General features: G+C 42.7%; 1 protein-coding gene and 1 pseudogene across 2 annotated transcripts in view; one reads left to right on the forward strand and one right to left on the reverse strand.

Annotated features, from left to right (window-relative positions):
* XPO6 (exportin 6) overlaps positions 1 to 20,244 on the forward strand; it is a 100,723-nt gene that overhangs the window by 20,054 nt on the left and 60,425 nt on the right. For both annotated transcript variants that reach the window (XM_045775247.2, XM_045775246.2), the window contains exons 2-5: positions 8,818 to 8,908; positions 12,002 to 12,114; positions 12,887 to 13,084; positions 18,920 to 19,079. In XM_045775247.2, coding sequence (XP_045631203.1) covers positions 8,818 to 8,908; positions 12,002 to 12,114; positions 12,887 to 13,084; positions 18,920 to 19,079 — 562 coding nt within the window. The remainder of the gene's footprint in view (positions 1 to 8,817; positions 8,909 to 12,001; positions 12,115 to 12,886; positions 13,085 to 18,919; positions 19,080 to 20,244) is intronic.
* On the reverse strand, positions 15,463 to 15,790 carry LOC123778081 (large ribosomal subunit protein eL38 pseudogene; annotated as a pseudogene).

Here is a 20,244-nt window from a genome sequence, read left to right on the forward strand (position 1 = left end):
AGCTGTAGGCAAGACAACGAGCGGCCCTTCTGAGGCAAATGCATAACTTCAGTAGTTAGTTCCAGACATGCGTCCATGGAGTCATGGTAAGTGCATCTGCCCTGGCCTTGCTTGCCCGGAACATGGCGTGTCTCTGTTCCTTTCCTGCGGTAGAAAACATTTTTTTCCTGTAACTTCTGTTCATAATTTTTGCAGTTAATTACTTCGCTGTACATCTGGAGCCCTAGACGACCCCTCTGCTTAGCCTTGCCTCTACTTCTCTCTCACAGACTTGCTAGGGGACACCTGGACACGGGCGTGGATGTGACGGAGTCGGGAGGCTTGGCCTGCCGCTCGCTAGCTGCGTGCATGTGAGCAAGGTACTCGGCACGCTGGGTTTCAGGGCCTGCCCTTCTGAGTGCTGGACTTCCAAGGTCCGACTGGTTTCGACACAGTTTGTTTTTAGAGAAGTGAAGTGAGATTTCTGCTTAATCACGATGTGTGGTTCGTTCGTTTTCTTTTCTTTTCTTTTCTTTTCTTTTCTTTTCTTTTCTTTTCTTTCTTTCTTTCTTTCTTTTTTTTTTTTTTCTTTTCCGAAGTTTAGTATCTGCCGTTTGAGACACACAGAGCAGGGACAGGAAAGTGGGGGAAGACCTGTGAACGTTGCTGTCCAGACTGGGGCTTCCTCTACAGGCTTTCCTGCTTTCTAGCGTTTTGAGCCCAGTGACATCAGAGGGGCCAGATAGATGTCACGTTGATTCCCATCAAGCCTTCCTTTAAGCTTTGTATTTCATCTCAGGCTTGTACTTGGGCCTGAGGGCCAGAGGGCTCTTTGCTCGTCTGTTTTCTTTGCCATGAAGAGAGTAGGGGAGAAAAGTGTTCTTTTGAGAGTTTGAACACCCACGATAATCCTGTTAGCTTCCCAGGAAGTTTGTATGAGATTGAATGTCTTTGCTAACGGCATCTGTTGTAACACATCAGGTCGGCTTTGCATACTTTCAGCCTTGGGCAGCAGCTGGTACAGAATCACTTTCTCAGATACCTTCTTGATATACAGGCAGGTGCAGTAATAACATTGTTCTGGGTGTGCCGCAGGAATGTTTGAATGAGACTCCGGGATGCTAGTCCTCTTTTTTTTTAGGTTTGGTGTCAAGGAGGCCATGAACCTAAGTATAGGAGGCTTGTAGGGTTTACCTCCTTGTAGGATACGTGAAATGTGGCTCCTGGAAAAGGTGCCTAAAAACTTGATAAAAGCTTCTTTGAAAAAGAGTCATTTTTTTCCCCAGCATCGATTTTGTAAAAAGGTATGCTTTATTTTATTTATTTATAATTTTTTATTTTTTTAAAATAGGCTGCATGCCCAGCATAGAGCCCAACGTGGGGCTTGAACTCAGGACCCTGAGATCAAGACCTGAGCTGAAGTCAAGAGTCAGATGCTTAATGACTGAGCCACCCAGGCGCCCTAAAGATTATGGCTTTAGAGGCAATTAGATAAAACATAACAAATTTTAGTCAGGATTTGAGAAACCTGTCATGTAGGTTCCTTAACGGACAAAGCACCATTTATCCACCTTCAGTCTCAGTGTTTTTTAAGGTAAATTGTTAGCAGTCTCCTGGTTTTTTTGTTCTTTTTTTTTTTTAATGTTCATTGAGTGCTTGTGAGCAAAGGTCATTGTGGTCAGGGGCCCTAACGGGGGGAATTTAAATAGTCACGTGTATCTTAAATCTGGAGGGATTACCAGTATTCCTGAGAAACTAAAAGTGATACTGTCTTGTTCCTTTTTCTCTCCTGAATTCAGACTAAAATATCTGAGCAGCAGTCCATGCTGGATGTGGTAGAAAGTACAGATGTGTTAGGCAGAGTCTCTTTCCAGGCACTTTATGTTCTGGTTAAGGAGAGAGGCCCAGTACCGATGAAGTGTTAACACTTACAGATGGGACTTTTGGCCCTTACTTTATTCCTGGCATTCTGTTCACTGTGTGCTTTACACAGATTATTTAATCCTTAGAACGGTCCCATGTGTTGGGTTCTCTTATCCCCAGTTGGGCACAAAAGGAAAAAAGTGACAGATTAAATAACTAGGCCGAGGTTGAGGTGCATTTGAAGTCAAACTCAAGGACCCCAAGCCCAGAGTCTGTGCTATTTCATCCTGCTATGCTGAACTGACCGGAGAACAGGGCCACAGGCAAAACTGGTACTGATTACATGATAGAGACTCGAGATACAAATAAGGGAGCCATGCTGTAAACTTTTCGTTTTGTGAAAAATTTCATGAAGGTAGAACTAAGAATTGCAGAACCAGGAGCAAATGCAGGATGGGAATAGACATTTGCTTAGGAGACCACGGGCGTTCAGACTAGAGTGATGGTTTCTTGTGGTGAGTGATGGTGAATCAGGCGTGCTTTCCTTCTCCCTTCATCCTAGTAAACTTCTCTGCATTCTTCAAAACCCAAGATAATGTTATCTCCTCTGCGAAGCTGTCCTTCTGTCCCTCAGACAGAGTTAGTTCCCTTTGGGCTCCTGAAGCCATTTTTACATCTGTCACTACTAAATGATGTAAACCATCATATTCTCCTTTTTTGTTTTAGGCTCTTCCCGTCTCTCCCTCAGGCTACCTCCAGTTCCTTGAAGTCGGGGATGGTCTTACTCATCTTTATATCTCTGGGCTTAATGCAGTCAGTTACTTAGTGGCATTGAGCTTATTTGTTTGTCGAATGAGTGGCTGAGTTTCTCAGTCCAGATTCAAAGGCTCTTTAAAGCTAGATTTAGAATAATTGGGGAAGAGAATCAATATTTAGAAGAATTTATCTGGCGCCGAGGCACAGATTCGATTGGAATTGGGGAAGCTGACATCAAGGCGACCAGGTTAAGAGAAGTTACAGTAGTTTTGGCAGAAGGGCATTAGGGCCTAGTAGAAGTAGTGGTGAGGGAAAAGGTACAAATCTAAAAGACAGTGTAAAGCAGGAACCAGCCAGCCTGATGACCTTAGTTGTGGGCATAGAAGATACAAGGAAGAGTCAAAGAAGATTTCAGATTACATGATCGTTTCCCTTTCAGGTTTTTCTTGTCATTTATTAGGTGATTATGGGTGTTGGTTGACTTCGTTGTTCCTTAATAAATGAGCCAGTAGTAGATAGGTCTCTGAACTGCTGAACCATGAGCAGTGCAATAAAAGGAGCAGATAAAGTCAGAGCAGGCCCAGCTGAAAGCTCCTCCACTTTACAGATTTTAACTCTTTCTGGAACAGAAAACTTTGGTTTATTTTAGATACACACATGGCTCTCTGAGAGTATCTTCTGACCCAGGTTATTTTTGATTCCTGCCCCAGGGTTTTAATTTGCTGCTGTGGTAAGCCAAGGAACTCTTGGGGAAGCGTACATAGGCTTTTGGGCTTGTAATCCTTTGTGTTGTCACCCTCCCAGCTCTGGAAACAAATAGGTGATGGCTCCCGGCAGTCCAGGAGTCTCCCACTCAGACGTGACTTGCAGGACCCCAATTGCTCTCAGTAGTTGTGTTAATACAGGAAAAAACAGAACTTCTAAATTTAGTATCTGAAAATACCAACCTGAATGCTAAAAATAAGTATATTAGTTTTTTAAATGGTGCATGTGTATTTACAGAACAGTGCTCAAATCATAATGTAAAGATCATCCTTGTGTGCCTAACACTCAGATCAAGAAAATAGAATATTACTAGTATCTCAGAATCCCTCTTCCCCAAAGGTAACCACCATTGTGATTATAACACACCATAGGTTCATTGTGCTTGTTTTTAAAATGACCATGTAGTGAATCAGGAAGGATGTGTTCTGGCTTCTTTTACTCAGCGTTGTGTTTGTGAGATTCATCCATGTTGTTGCAGGGAACAACATTTATTCATTCTTGTTGTCTTATAATATTCTGCTGAATAAACCGCTATTTATCCATTCCACTGGTGATGGTCATTTGGGTTCTTTTGACTTTTTTGGATATTATGAATAATGATGCTGTGGACCTTTATGTACTTTTTTTTTTGGTATGCACAGATTTCTGTTGGAGTTATCAAGGAGTAGAATTGCAGGATCATAAGGTATGCATGTGTTCAGCTGCCACTGGTTTTCTTCTTTAAAATTATTTTGTTTTAAATTCCAGTATAGTTAACATACAGAGTCACATTAGTTTCAGGTGTACAATATAGTGATTCAGCACTTCGATACATCACCCTGTGCCATGATGACAGGTGCACTCCTTAATCCCCATCGCCTATTTTACCCATTCCCTCATCCACCTCCCCTCTGGTAGCCATCAGATTGTTCTCTGTAATTAAGATTCTGTTTTTTGGTTTGTCTCTCTTTTTTTCCCTTCGCTCATTTTTGTTTGTCTTAATTCCACATATGAGAGAAATCGTATGGTATTTGTCTTTCTCTGACTGACTTCACTTAGCATAATATTCTTTAGCTCTATCCATGTTGTTGCAGATGGCAAGATTTCATTCTTTTTTATGGCTCAATAATATTCCATTGTGTGTGTGTGTCTGTGTGTGTGTATATATATATATATATATATACACACACACAGACACACACATACTACAACTTATTTATTCATTCATCTATCGATGGATACTTGGGCTGCTTCCATAATTTGGCTATTGTAAATAATGCTGCTATAAGCATAGGGGTGCATGTATCCCTTTGAATCAGTGTTTTTATATTTTTTGGGTAAATACCCAGTAGTGTGATTATTGGACATAGGGTAGGTCTATTTTTAACTTTATTTATTTATTTATTTAATTTTTAACTTTTTGAGGAACCTCCATACTGTTTTCCAAAGTGGCTGCACCAGTTTGCATTCCCACCAACAGTGCACGGGGGTTCCTTTTTCTCTATATCCTTGCCAACACATTTTGTTCTTGTGCTGTTGGTTTTAGCCATTTTACAGGTGTGAGGTGATATCTCGTTGTAGTTTTGATTTGCATTTCCCTGATGATGAGTGATGATGAGCATCTTTTCATATGTCTGTTGGCCATCTGTGTGTCTTCTTTGGGGAAATGACTGTTCATGTCTTCTGCCCATTTTTAAATTGGATTGTTTGCTTTTTCGGTGTTGTATATTCTTTATATATTGTGGATACTAACGCTTTATGGGATATGTCATTTGCATATGTCTTCTCCCATTCAGCCAAATGGTTTTCTAAAGTGGTTATACCAGTGCATGCTCCCACCAGCAGCACTATGTGCGTGTTCCAGTTGCTCAATATCCTTACCAACACTTGTTATTGCCTTTTTAATTGTAGCCATTTTGGTGGATGTGTAGTGCCATCTTGTTTTTAATTTGCATTTTTCTGACCACTTGAGAGGTTGAGCACTTATTTTCTGTATAGGCTTTTTGAATACCTTCTTACAATGAACTGTTTGCCGTCAAAAAAATTGAGTCATTTGTTTTTCCTCTAAGTCCGCTTGTTAGTTAACCTATGTTGGAAATATCTTTCCCCATTTTGGGGCTTTCTTTTGAACTCTCTTCATTGTGCCATTTGATGAGTGTTCTGATTTATCAGTCTTTTCCTTTTATGTTTAGTGCTTTTATGTGTCTTATTTAAGAAATTTTTTCTATACCCCAAGGTCATGAAGATGTTCTATATTATCTTTTAGAAGCTTTATTATTTTATCACATTTTATATCTGCAATCCAACTGGAATATTTTCATGTGAATGTGTCTTACTTGGTTTTAATTTAATCTTCTCTTGCCTTCATTCTTCAAGATCTGGATCTTAAATCCCAAGCACAAGCTGGCCGTCGGGTGTACTTGAATCCTGGATGTGCTTCATAAAGCAGTGCAGTGCTTGAATGGTCTTTGGGAATTGGAGCCTTCTCTTCCTACCACATCATGGCACTTGGTTTTTGTTTTATGTTCTTTGTCCCTTTATTACTGGAAAGTGTAGTCTTCACGGAATATTACCACTCCCTTACTTGCCTTTAATTCCTAAACCCACAGCAGTCTGGATTTTGGCTTCACCACCTGCTTGAAACATCTGGCGAAGGTTCCAGGAGCCTTCTTGCCAGTTCGGGTGAATTCTCCAATATCCTTTGACCATTTGAGGTCTTGAGCTTATCTTTTGTGTTTTTACATCTTTGTTCTAATTGTATGACTTCAGCAAGGCCTCAGCCTCCTTTTTGTCTCCCGTAAAACAGAGTTTCATTTTTGAATCCAGTTGGAAAAGCCTCACTAGATATGTTTGGACAAAGCCTGTAAAGCCTGAGGACATGAATCTCCAGTTTCAAAGTAGGCCTGACCACTTCTCTTTTTTTTTTTTTTTTGTTTTGGATTGTTTTCATTTGGTATTTAAGACCAAATACAAATGATAGCAGCCATAACTATGAATTAGATAATTCTTTAGAGTTTACATAGCAGCTTTACATGGGTCACTGTGAGGTAGTATTAGTACTTACTACAGTTATAGAAGTGATTGAAAATGTGAACAGCGTGCTATTTTGTTGGGAAACACCTGGCGATACTACTGAGTTAGGTTTTGGAGTTTCCTTTTCCATGTAACCATCATTTGGTGGAGAGCATCCAATCTGTGATCCTTATGCATACTTTCGTCTTTCTGCTTTTCTGCTGGAGTGCTTCTTGGGTTGGAGCAGGGGAGGGGTGCATGGGATTGGGAGTGGAGTTAGAATTGCATTCTTTGGAGAGATTGTCCTGAACTTGCCCCAGTAGCATTTAATGCATGGCTGGTAATTGTTCACAAATTTCTGCCTCAAGAACCAGTACAAAATAGACCTTGATGGTTGATTGCCTGAATGTGATGAGCTCAAGTGTTCTCTGGGATCTGCTCTGAAATGTTTCACTACAAGAAAAAGTTGTGGAGCAGGTGGGACTTGAAAATGTGTCCTTAGTTTTCAGGGACCCATTTTGGCTCCAGAAGAACTACTGATTTATTTTAACTAAATAGCTGACTTAAGTTCAACAGATATCTCTTAATTTATGTTAATTTTTATTTTTTGTCAGTAAATTACTTGTGAGATTTTCCTTTCATTCTTTCAGATCTTTCCAGAAACTTTTTTTAAAACAGCAAATCCTTTCTTCAAAAGAAATGTGTATCCCAAGTTGATTTATGAACAGACCAAAGCATTCTTTATTTATATCAGTTCATTTTAGGAATTTGAATTTTCAGCATTTACTTAGAAAGGGAGAACGGTGAGGGTGTTTTGATCAACACAAAAACTTGAAATAGGTGAAAAAGATTGCAGGCTTCTTTTAGCCTGACATTTCAGTTATTTCTCCATTTGAAAAAATGTGTAGTTTTTTTTTTTTTTTTTTTTAAGTAGGCTCCATGCCCAACATGGGGCTCGAACTCACCTGAGTTCAACCCTGAGATCAAGAGTTTTGCGCTCTACCGACTGAGCCAGCCAGGCACCCCAAAATTTGTAGTTTTTAATAAAACTGTTTAACTTGGAATCCAAGGATATTTTTCAGTTGAACCGATAACATTGGTTTGAAAAAAGAGTAAGATTCGAGGGCTAATCTTGATCATAAAAATAAAATTCAGGTAACTCCCAAGTGCTAAAACTATTGTATAGTAATTCATCCCTCAGCATGTCATTGTGAGTTGTCATGGCCCAGCTGTTCACATATGACTGCAGCATGGGAGGGACAGCCGTGCGTGGCACTGTTTGAATGCGGCCCTCGTGTGCTCTGCACCATGCTAGTTGATGTCAATGGGCTGGTGCAAGCCTGACTCCGCCTCTATAATTAGTTATCAGTCCTAAGAAGTGCGTGTTTATCCACAGAGATGGGCCAGGTTCCTCGGTGTTTGAAGTCAGTTACCAAGTGGAGGCCTCCAGTAATATTACAGTTTGATACGTATATTGGAGTGTGGACTCGTTTTAAAATGCAGTTTTTATAGTCTGCTCTCACTGTAGGGGCAATGGAGAGGATGTGGAGAAGGGAGGAGGGGGGAGGTGGGGAGACTGGAATTAAAAGATAATTAAGAAGTCAGAACTGCTCTTGGCTCTTGATTATCCTTGGGTAGATAATGCCAGTGAGGATTCAGAAATGGTCTAGGAATGCTTACTTTTCTGCAGACGGGTGCATGAAGGAGTGTGGACTCCAACTCATTGCTTCAGGTGACGTCTCCTACGTGAGTGGGAGAAGAGTAAGTGGGTTTGGGCTCCACATGGAAGAGGGAGAGGATGGCCATTGGGGTCGAGAGCCCCTCCTCTCATTCTCCACCTGAGCAGCTCTGCTGAGAGTCTGGCTGGCTGTGGGTCCATGGTTGGGATGTGCTCATTTTGAGTTCCTGCTCCATTTGGCTCTTAGCTGCCTTAACCTTAGTCTCTGGTGGCTGCTCATTTGAGATTGAAAGTTGTCGAAACACGTGACTCATGAAATGCCTTCAGAACGCCCACGGATCCATGCAGCACTTTGACTGCAGTTCTGAATCCAAATATGGCTACTTATTTAGACTCAGGGCAAATGTATAATGGACAGGAAGTCTATAGGGAGCCCTCACCTTCTCACCCAGTCTCTTCACTCTGCCTGTTCAGTTAGGGCCAGGGGCTGTAAATGGGCTTTTAATATATTTCTGAAGTTGTATTTTGAGTTATTTGTTCCCTTTTCCTTAGCATAAATAACTGAAAATCGATTGCACAGTAGCATGAATTTATAGAGTATACTCAAAATTTGGGTTTTGAGCCAGCTGGGAAATTCCCTTCAGTTTTTCTGAATCCCATGCATTTGAAGAATGTTGAATCAAGATGTTTGAGGAAGTAAATTACAAATGTGACCTGGAGGGAAGTGAGGAAAGTAGGAGATGCAATTACTGATTTTTTTCTTTTCTTTCAAATTCCTTTGTTAGGCATCTGAAGAAGCCTCCCTCAGGGCATTGGAAGGTCTGATGACAGAATTTTTCCATGATTGTACAACCAATGAAAGAAAACGTGAGATAGGTAAGTGTTGAGTCGTCAAGAGTCACTTAAGACAAAAAGGAGGAAGGAGTTTGTTGCCTGGGCTGATCAAGCCTGCTTGTATCCCCCTGGAATTCTTGCTCTTTTTGCTCTCGTTTAGTTGGTTGTTGGCGTCTGCAAATCTAGCTGTGCAAGGGCTGTCGTCCATGGGGCCCGCTATCATCCAGAGTGATGGATTTTCTTTCCTTTGACCGGGTGTGGAAAACCTCTCCCGCAGCTTTGTTAATTTCAGCAATGTTGAACTTATATAAAAGAAGCCTGTGACTATTAACTTAAAAAAAAAAACCTCATGAAAGTGTCAAAATGACATGGTTTTGGCGTGTGGAAGTCTCATCCAAACCCTATTTCGTGCCCGTAGGTCCTTTAACTGGTATTCCCTTTGGGGGTTTCTTGCTTCTTTTTCCTTATCTCTACTATTATCTCTCCCATTCTGCAAGTTTTGATGAATAAAGGCTTTAAACAACACAGAGATGTAGATATAATTACTTTGGGTCTTCTGGGAACCTCAGCACTTTGTCCAACTTCCTTTTGAATTTCATACTCATTTACGTGAACAGTATTCATGCAAGCATACTGTAAAACTAGGATGTGTATTCAGGGGTCAGATCTCTTCCTCCGAGACATGTTGCACTGTGTTCCTGGAGTAATCTTCTTTTCCCTCTGAGTCCTCACTTAACCCCTGAACTTCAAAACGAAAAATGTTTTCTTCTCTATCCCAACCTAAAGGCTTTTCCCCTCTGAGGTCTGACTGCTCTGCACTGACCTCTGTAGAGGCCTTTTCTGTCTCTAGGACTTGGGAGGCCCATTTCTCTGTCCCACTTGGCTTCTCTAAGTCATATTGGCCAGTCGAGTGTTGTGTGATTCCTGCCTTTGGTCCAGAGCTGGACTGGAGTCTGGGTTTCCAGGTGGCCAGTAGACCTTTGGCTGTAGCCCATTTTCTCTTGTATTCTTTGAACATCACATCAGCTCCTGGTAGCTGTGAATTTCTTACTTTTTTTTTTTTTTTTTAACTTTTAAAGTTGGTGGTCTCTTTTAGGCCTGCCCTGTGCATCCGTTCTTTTCTGAGGGAGTATATGTAGAGAACTAGAATATTTGTAAACGGGGGAGCGCTGACAGAAGCTGAACCCAATAGATAATTAGGCATCTGGCTTAGAAGATCCATTCTGCTTGCTTCCCTAGATTCTCTTATTACTCAGTTGGGCTGACCCTTCTGCCTCCAGAGTAATCTCCTTGTTAGTTTTATGCTACCAAAGTACCTTATACTTAAGTAAAAATACCACTGGTGATTTTTACCAAAGCAGGTGAGGGATTTGTCCCTTACATCAGTCTGCTACCTCCCAATGCTATTATCTTTGAAGTCCTATTTTTAGCTTATTAATTGAAATGCTTTTAGTTTTTCTCTTAATTTTTTGGTTTGCAAAGCAAATATTGCTCACTTTCAGTGTTCATGAATTAAAAGTGGAACCTCTGAACTAAAATCGTATTGTAATCTGACTTTAAAATAGCGTTAAATAGGGGCGCCTGGGTGGCTCGGTCGTTAAGCATTTGCCTTTGGCCCAGGGCGTGATCCCCAGGGTCCTGGGATCGAACCTCACATCGGGCTCCCTGCTCTGCTGGGAGCCTGCTTCTTCCTCTCCCACTCCTCCTGCTTGCGTTCCCTCTCTCGCTGACTGTCTCTCTCTCTCTGTCAAATAAATAAATAAAATCTTTAAAAAAATGAAAATAAAAATAAAATAGCGTTAAATAACCAGATACTACAAATGCTAATTTAAATGCAGGCTAAGGGGGATCCCCGGGGGCTTGGTTCTATATGGTGGGTGTGCCTTAATTCGGTTCTCTTTGTACCAATCTTTGGAGCTTTGTCTGAGTGTGTGGGCTAGAACCACTTGTTTCTTTTTTGATATCTTAGGATAAACTGAAGGCTTTCCTAGTGAGGTGGGAGAAAGGAAGGAGGCCTTTTATTACAGGGGCTCCACCCACCCTCCACCAAAGGTGTATTATTAGTGCTCTAGAGAGAGTTGTTTGCAGGGAACCTTAGGGACAGTGGGGGTCATTTTCCTAGTGGAGAAAGCCAAAGCCTCAAAGAGAAGCAGTAATCACCTGGAATGAGACTCTGAGTGAGCGGCAAAGTCTCCAGCCCAGAGTTGCTCATTTCCGGTCAGAGCTAATTCTCTGGTTCGACTCCCACTCTGGGATTCTTACAGACTTTTACTTAGTTGAAAGATGAGGCCATCAGCTTCCTTGTGTGGGATTTTCAGTGAGGATGTAGAGTACTAGGAGCAGTGATTTTAGGATTAGAACGGGCTGCTGTACTTTTCCTTTTCTAGGTACTTCCTAGAATCTGTTGGGGTTGTTGACCTTTATTTATCTTTTTATTCTTTAAAGTTTTTTATTTTTAAATTAATTATTTTTTTACCCTTTTAAATTTATGGGTTTTTTTTGTTTTGTTTCGTTTTTTTAAAGATTTTATTTATTTATTTGACAGAGAGAGAGACAGCCAGCAAGAGAGGGAACACAAGCAGGGGGAGTGGGAGAGGAAGAAGCAGGCTCCCAGCAGAGGAGCCTGATGTGGGGCTCGATCCCAAAGCCCTGGGATCACGCCCTGAGCCAAAGGCAGACGCTTAAGGACTGAGCCACCCAGGCGCCCCGGGAGAGACAGAATCTTAAGCAGGCTCCACGCCCAGCTCAGAGCCTGACGTGGGGCTCGATCTCACAACGCTGAGATCATGACCAGAGCCGAAATAAAGAGCTGGGTGCCTAACCGCCTGAGCCACCAGGCGCCCCAGGTTAAATAAGAACTTTAACAATGAAAGTTTCTCTGCCTAAACAGGTGCCCATAAGCTGTTAGACTGTAGATGGCTGAACACACCATGCTAATGGTCACCTTAGAGTCAGAAAAATGTTATATGGTCTGTCCTTTCTATTTCAAAGACGTGCCGGATTTTTCTAGTTGGTTTTGGCGTCAGTCACATGATATGGAGAGATGTGTGTTTAAAAAGCTAATGAGACAGCCCAGCCTTGTGTCGATTTCATGTCTTTTCATAGCCTTCTTTTGTTGCCATTTAACTTTTCCAGAGGAGCTTCTTGATAACTTTGCCCAACAGATAGGAGCCTGGAGACTCTGCCTGTACTTCCTCTCCAGCACCAGGAATGACTATGTCATGATGTATAGTTTAACGGTGTTTGAGGTAAGCTGTCAGATGACTTTCTACTGTTTGGAAAAGTATTATGTGGTCACAGTGCTGGGTCGTTGGCACTGGCCTTTAGCGTCAGTGTGCAGACGGCTGGGAAAGAGTGGTGGCTCAGCTCAGGGGCTTCCTCCCACACACTGCCTCTGTCAGGATGTTTGCTGTTCTGGGGCACCTTTCCATCTTTGACCCCAGAAAGGTGAGATGGGGCTGCGTCGGTAGGTAGGTTGTTTGTGGTAACATGTAACTTTTCCTTCCATGTTATCATTTAAAAGAGAAAGATAATGAAAGAAAAACAGTTTGGAAGGAGAGATGGTACCCGTAATACCGTTATCTGAACCACAAACATTTTCATTTGTTTCAGCTCTCTTCCAATTTTTGTCTTTCTATGCACATCTTTTTTTTTTTTAACCTAATTATAATCATACTGCTCATGCCACTAAATGGTTATACCATTATTCACCAAGCTGTCCTCCTATTTTTGAACATTAAAGTAGTTTTTGTCATTTTTTGGTGGCGATTAGAGACAGTGGTGTAATAGAAAGTTTTGCACAAGTAGCCTTTTGTTTCTGTGAAATTATTTAGCAGATCTTTCCAGGAATGAGATTGTATTATAGGTTAAATATTCCTAGTACTCTTATTGCCGAATTGCCCTAAATCTTTGTTTAAAAGCAGGGTTTTTTGTTTGAGATGATACAGCTAACTATTGGATGAAAACCAGTTATTTTTGTGTATAGATGGTTAACTTAAAAGATGTATATTTGTGTTTCAGAATCTGATCAATAAAATGTGGCTTGGGGTCCCATCTCAAGATAAGATGGAAATCCGGAGCTGCCTGCCCAAACTCCTTTTGGCTCACCACAAAACCTTACCTTACTTTATCCGGAACAAGCTCTGCAAAGTTATTGTTGATATTGGCCGTCAAGATTGGCCCATGTTCTACCATGACTTTTTTACGAACATTTTACAGGTAAGGATATACCTAAGGAAATCTCATCTCATAAATTGTTTGTTTGTAGAAGTGATTATTTCCTTGTCTTGGAGAGGAGTTTTAAGATTAGCATTTTGGAACCGTAGTAGCGAGTTCATTGTAGGGTAAATGATCTCATTCACTTAACTTTGTGTCCTTGAGACATGTTGTACCTTTGTGCAGTGGCGAAAGAGGGTGAAAACCCAATCGCTTTGTTAACCTCTTGTGAAATTTTGTTCAGCAAAGATTTGAAAACCTGTTAGGTACTGTGCCAGGTGTGGGGGTACAAGGGTGAGGCCTTCAGTAGTTATAATTTGGTGGGGGGCTAGCTGTGCAAACAGTAATTATCCAGCACTGTGGTAATTACTGTGTGGAAGTGTGTGGAGTGCCATAGTGGCATAGCATTTGGCCTTCGGGAACTGAGGTATTTTCAGTGTGGTTGGGTGCTGGAGTAAGTGGCCGGGTTGATGGGCCGGGGCCAGGCCAGGAAGGGCCCTGCTCTTGCAGGGGGCTTTGATTTGTAATTCATAGTCCTTTCTTGGGAGCTAATGAAAAGTATGTAGAGGGGAGAACACATGGCCACATTTTTGTGTTGGAAAGATAGCTCTGGAACAGTAGGGGGTCTAGATTGCAGAGGGGCAAGGCTGGAGCCCTGTGTGAGCAAGACAGGGAGGATGTGGCCCGGAGGCCTTTCTGTTGGGTGGAGATGGGGCATTTAGGAGACCCAGTCAAGGGGCTTTGGTCAGTGACGGGGTAGTAGGGCTGAGGGAAGGGAAGTTTCTGGCTTAGATAGCCAATTTTCCAGGCCAGTGTTGAAGGAAGAAGAAATGGATTTGGGTAGAAGATGGGGAATTCAGTTTGGCAGAAAATGCATTCAAGATTTGTGTGTTCTTCTGTGGATATCTAGTGAGACATTGAGAGCTGTGGATCTGGGGCTCAGGAAAGAGATCTGGCCACAGGTCAGGATTTGGAAGTCATCAGAGTAAATGTGGGACCTAAAAGCCAGGCAGGAGATGCTCTTGTTCATTTGAATCCTATGATGAAGTTGGAAACATTTTCATATTATTGAGATAGTTGTGGGTATGCAGGAAATGGGTATTATGTACAGTTTATAGGAATAAAATTCTCTGAAAATTAGTGTTTCAGTGACTATAGGTTCAGGATTTTCTAGAACAATACCATTTTTAACATTCTGTCTGCTCTCTCTACGAAGCATTTGAATGATGGGGCAGCCAAGAAACAATATAGCATCCTTATTGCTTCTCTCAAATTGCCTCAAACTGGCACAAAAATTCTTCATTCAATTTTTTTTTTTTTGGTTCTGTATAGTGATCCATTTATCTGGAGATTTATTGGATTGATACTGCAACAGAGATTAATTCATTTATTCAGTAAGGTATTTGTTGAATACCAGCCACGTGCTAACTAAACATCTGGTGGGGATAAAGTAATGAAACAAAAACGGTGTCTCTGCCTTCATGGAGGTTATAATCTCAGGGGGCAGACATCCATAAACAATAAGCAAATAAGCTTACAGGCAGTTATAAGTATGACGAAGAAGATTAAATCCAGGGTAAGGAGAATGTCAGGGGGTGTTATGTAGATGGGATGATGATAGAAGGCTTTTGAGGAGCAGCCATTTGAGCAGAAACCTAGGTGGAAGTGATGGAGTGAGCCATGTGGATATCTAGGGGAACAGCATTTGAGGCAGAGGAAATAGCAGGTGCAAAGACCCTGAGGAATGGCAAGGAGGCTAGCAAACCTAAAGTGGTAGGACATGAGGTGAGAGGTTTTGCTGGCTCTCTCTGATACATTTGCCTTCACTCCAAGATGAGGACAGTTGTGGTAACTCTCCATCACCTCCCTAGAGGGGGAATGCATTCCTAGGTGGGTTAGTGAGTGGCATGTCCTGTGAGAAGAAGCAGTGGAACGTGAGCCGCAGATGCATGGTCCCAGCAGCCGCAGGCGAGGAGGAGCCATGTTTCCACCCAGCTGGGATCACTTCCTTTGATGGAGAACAGGCATTTCTTGTCTATCCTTGAAGTGTAATTACTAGTAACAAATGACAATTTGAAAGAGCATTTTTAGGTGACATGCTCATGGAAGTTTAAAAAGGCTAGTTTTCTTCCTCTGTTCACCACTTCCCTCTTTCTACCCTTCAAAAGTGACTCTGGCTTACCTCATGCAACCTTTGTGACTTTGAAACACCCCATAGTGGAAAGAGCACTGGAGAGAGCATGCGGGTTTGGGGTCTGTGTCCATTTTTGTCACAAATCATCTTTGATTTTAGCAACTCCTGCCCCTTTGGGAGCCTCTATTTCCTTCTTCGTGAAACAAGAGGATTGGACGAAGTGATTTTTTTTTTTTTTTTTTTTAGAATTTTTAAAACTTTAATATAGTTCAGATCGGCGGGCCAGGTTCATTTCAGTTCCTTCCCTGCCAAACCCGGGGGCAGGGACTGCTTCAGTTTCTCTGCCTTCTCCTTGTCCGTGATAACCAAGGTGTAAAGGTATCTGCTGCACCAAACTTTAAACTTCACGTTGTCCTTGTTTTTCTTGATCTTGACGGATTTGGCGTCCTTTCGTCCGGCCGTGAGCAGAAAGTCCTTGATTTCCTCGATTTTGCGAGGCATGGCTACGAGGGGCGCAGTGGAGCATGCGGCCGGCACAGCAAGCGGCAAGAAGGGAGGACGGGGAAAAAAAGGATGAAGTGATCTTTAAAATCCTTTCAGTCGTTCTCTCCTTCTCATTTATCCATGAGAACCAGTCGATGGCATGAAAGCCATGTCAAGAGTAATGGTGCTCAGTTGCTGGCATTTTTTTTTCCTTTTAAGATTTCATTTATTTATTTGAGAGAGAGAGCAGGAGCAGGGGGAAGGGGCAAAGGGACAAGCAGACTCCCCACTGAGCAAGGAGCCCGACATGGGGCTCGATCCCAGGCCCCTGAGATCATGACCTGAGCTGAAGTCAGATGCTTAACTGACTGAGCCACTGGGGCGCCTCCAGTTCATGACATTTCTGATAATGATGATAAAGTAAACTTTTCTTTAAGTAGTGGCAAAGAAGAACAAACCAGTTCTGGAGTCAGTGTCACCATCCTACATCCTTTTTTTTTTTTTTTTTTTTTTTTAAGTAGGCTCCATGCCCACCATGGAGCTCAACTTGGGGCTTGAGCTCGTGGCCTTGAGATCAAGACCTGAGCTGAGACCAAGAGTCACTCAACCAGCTGAGCCACCCAGGTGCCCCCATACTACGATCCTTTGAATAAACCATCTAAAAGGGTTTTTCCTGGCTCAGTTCCATCATGGCCTGCTTGCTGTCTGGGCTGCATAGTTGTTTGTTTTTGTTTTTAACCCTGTGGATGGTTGGCTGAGCGTCTATGCAATTTATGCCATTGTTGAGGTGACCACATACCAGGCCGAGGGGAGTTGATTTGGGGCCCCAGAAGGATACTTGCAGTTCTGTGTGTTGGTTATACCCTTTGTAGCCACTGGAGAAGGAAATAGTTGAATTCGAAACTGAGTTCTGCTCCTCCTTTCCCCCAAACATAAGCCCAGACATCACACCTTTCTAGAGTCTGTTCTTCAGATTCCTGAAATCTGCTGTGCTGAATCTGGGGTCACGTTGTGCCTGGGACCAGATAATTAAGGGGCAAGCAGCACAGAAAGAATTGTCATTTCTTTTCTGATACGGTGGTGTAATAAAAATCATTGAACCTTTTCAGAAGCTCACACTAAGAACCTGAGCTTCAACCTAGAAGTGCTTATTGTCTGTTAAAATCATTGGCCAAGAATTAGCTATGTTACGAGCATAAATTATATATGTGAAGATGGTAAAGGGAAACACTATTTTACTAACAAGTCTTCTGGATACAAAGCTAGTGAGAAAAAAATATTTGATCCGGCTGTTCTTTCAGGTAAAGAATAACTTTCACTTTCAGTTGGCTTTTTGCCTGGCCGTCTCCCCTTCTTCCAAATGAGAGAAAGGAGGGCTTTCTGCTGCTTTTTCCATAGTGTAGGGATTTTTTACTTCTGGGAGCATAGAGCATTTCCTATCTACGGGAAAATGAATTGCCAGATGGAATATTTGGTAATATGAGGCATTCCCAGCTGAGAGAGTAAGAATGAGGGCTTTGGGAGAAAATAGAGACAAAAGAGGTAGAGGAGAAAAACAGAAGTGCAAGGGGGTTGTGGTGGGGGAGTGAAATAATGGAACTCTTATTTATTTATTTATTTTTATTTTTTTCAAATTTTTATTTAAATTCTAGTTCATGAACATACCATACCGTACAGTATTGGTTTCAGGAGTAGAATTCAGTGGTTTATTACTTAAATACAACACCCAGTGCTCATCCCAACAAGCGCCCTCCTTCTTAACGCCCATCACCCTGAAGTATGGATTGATAACCCACAGGCCTCCGGATGGAAGGAGATGCTTATGAAGGGTCATTTCTTTATTCTGTAACGAAAGGTCACTGCAGGGATTTCTTGTTCCTCCCCTCCTGCATTTTCTCAAGTTGTTAGAAGTAGCCCAGACTTGTACAGAATGAAAGAGAAAGCTTGTGGAGGATGTATTTGAAGTTGTAATCTTCAAGAGAATTGATGTAATAGCATTTTCAGCACGCCACTCAGGGCTGCTGTTTTTACATCATGCTGCTCCTGAGGGCAGTTGAATTTATCCTGAGTTCCTACTGTTGAAGGCATTTCCTGTTCTTTGGGATGAGCTTTGCCTTTGTCTGCAGTGGGGAGAGCGGTTTTCAAGGGAATGGCAAGTGCTCTGTGCTGCTTGAAGTGGAGAAGAGGTGTTCTATTCGACAGCAGTTCCTGGTGCCCTCCTCCTCCCTCATTTTGAGACTGAATAAACAAACAGCTTCTTATTATTTCAAAAGATTTTATTTATTTATTTGGGAGAGAGAGAGAGAGCACACAAGCAGGGGGAGCCACAGAGGGAGAGGGAGAAGCAAGCTTCCCACCATGCAGGGAGCCCGATGTGGGGCTTGATCCCAGGACCCTGGGACCATGACCTGAGCTGAAGGCAGGCGTTTAACGACTGAGCCACCCAGACGCCCCCAAACAACTTATTATTATGATTAAAGAAGATGGTCAAGTATTCCTTCAGTTGTGTGCCCTGTAACAGATCATAGCCTATAAGTGAACAGAATTTTAGTGGCAACTTGCTTTTACCGTTTCTGGAAACCAAAAAATGAATAGTAAGTAATGCTTTGGATTTCTGAAGTTGGTTAGAAAGATCTAAATAGGGTTATGCTGTTGAAGGTGTACCTTTTTCTGTCTCTTGCTTAAGGCAACTATTACAGCATAGTGGATATTGCAGGTGATAGAGAACTAAAGTTCGCTGTGTAGGTATTTGCAAAATCCTGACCGTAGTTGATGATGAAGTCATGGGTGAATGACGTGTATGCATGTTTCTGCTCTGCCACATGTTTAATCTTGAACTTTCATGAAGCATGCAACGCTTAGAAATGCAGAATTGATTTAACACCCAAATGTTGGAAAGATATCACTAATTGGTTCACACATTTCTCTGTCGCTAATACATCAGTCTGGGCTAAGAGACCAGGGCTCTGTTGGGAATGCGGACATGTAAAAAAATTGTCATGCTAGGTGTAAAAGAGATTGTGTTCATGGTTAGAATCTCTAAGATGAGAATACACTGTGAATGGCTACAGAAGGTACCTGAATGGACTGTGAGCCCTGAGCGATGCGGCCCGTGCCTGCGAGATTCAGCGCGTGGAGGGACTTTGAGGTTTAATGTTCCTCCGCCCTCCTTGTACCTTCGTCGGTCAGACAGCCTGCTCAGAACTCTCTTTTCCCTGCAGTTGATCCAGTCCCCTGTGACAACCCCCCTCGGGCTGATCATGTTGAAGACGACTTCGGAAGAGCTGGCTTGTCCCCGAGAGGACCTCAGTGTGGCTCGGAAGGAGGAGCTGCGGAAGCTGCTGCTGGACCAGGTGCAGGCCGTGCTCGGGCTGCTGACAGGTGAGCCGTGTGGCGCTGGCGCTCCGCGGTCATGAGCAGTCGTTCTAGCTGTGACTGTGACGGAGCTGAGGAACAGAGAATGTGGCACGTACTATCTCCGGCGGGCGCGGTGTCCCGCCCGCGATAGCACCTCCAAACGTGCTTGTGACCTACTTCCTTTACTGTCTGTATGGATTGGCCCGCCCTGGAATGTTGATTAATGAGGCCGCAGGGATGTGATTGAAATGCCAAGTTCTGCATTCTCAGGAAGGTGGGTGGTAAGCACCTTATTGAAAAGGATTTGAATTTAAGATCAAGAGAAGTTGGAGGAGAGGAAGATGGGAAAGTTGCAAATGTTGTGCAGAGAAGGTTGTAGTTGTAGTTTCTTCGTCATCTTGTCTGTTTTATCAGAGCCTCATGACGGCTGGTGGGGAGTAAGAATAAACAGAAAGCAAAAGCAAACTGCAGAGTGAGACAGGAAGGTGGGGCGAGAGTGGAGCGCGTTGGCCCAGGAGGGCCGGGCTGCTCAGGAGAGGGCACAGGTGCAGCCCTGGCCCCGGGACCTTTGAGGCAGTGGGGAGGGGGGGGGTTGAAGGGGCGTTGCAGTGAAAAAGGCCTTTTTATTTCCAGCTCCTCTGCCTGGCTTTCTTCTTGGATATCTAGGAACTTTTTTCTTTTGTAGGGGTTACAGAGGTGCAGACTTGCAGTGGGCACTTAAAATCGGTGAAGGATGCTTGATTAAAAGTAAACTTGTCATTTGCCCCTTGGCCTCCCCCACATCCATAGGGGAAACCCACACCTCAGAGCATTTCATTCAGAGCACATTTAGTGATTCCCCCTAAGTAGAGGTTACATTTCTGCAGTCAAGGCCCGAGTCTGATACCTCTGTATCCTACTGTGCAGACATTAAAATTTTCAAAATTGGGATTCGTTCACATAGCATAAAATCTACCGTTTTACAGTGTTACAACTCGGTGGTTTTTAATATATTCATAAGGTTGCAGAACGATCATACCATCTAATTCCAGAACATTTTTCTTACCGCCCTTCACCCCCCATTGAACCTCTGGCAATTGCTGATCTGTCTCTACGGATTTTCCTATTTGGCCTTTTCATAAAAAAGAAATCATACAATGTGTGGCCTTTTGTGTCTGGCTTCTTTTTCACAGTGTGATACATCAAGGGT

This window comes from Ursus americanus, chromosome 2 (genome assembly GCF_024610735.1).
Source record: "Ursus americanus isolate L20-20 chromosome 2, mUrsAme1.1.p, whole genome shotgun sequence".
NCBI lineage: Eukaryota > Metazoa > Chordata > Mammalia > Carnivora > Ursidae > Ursus > Ursus americanus.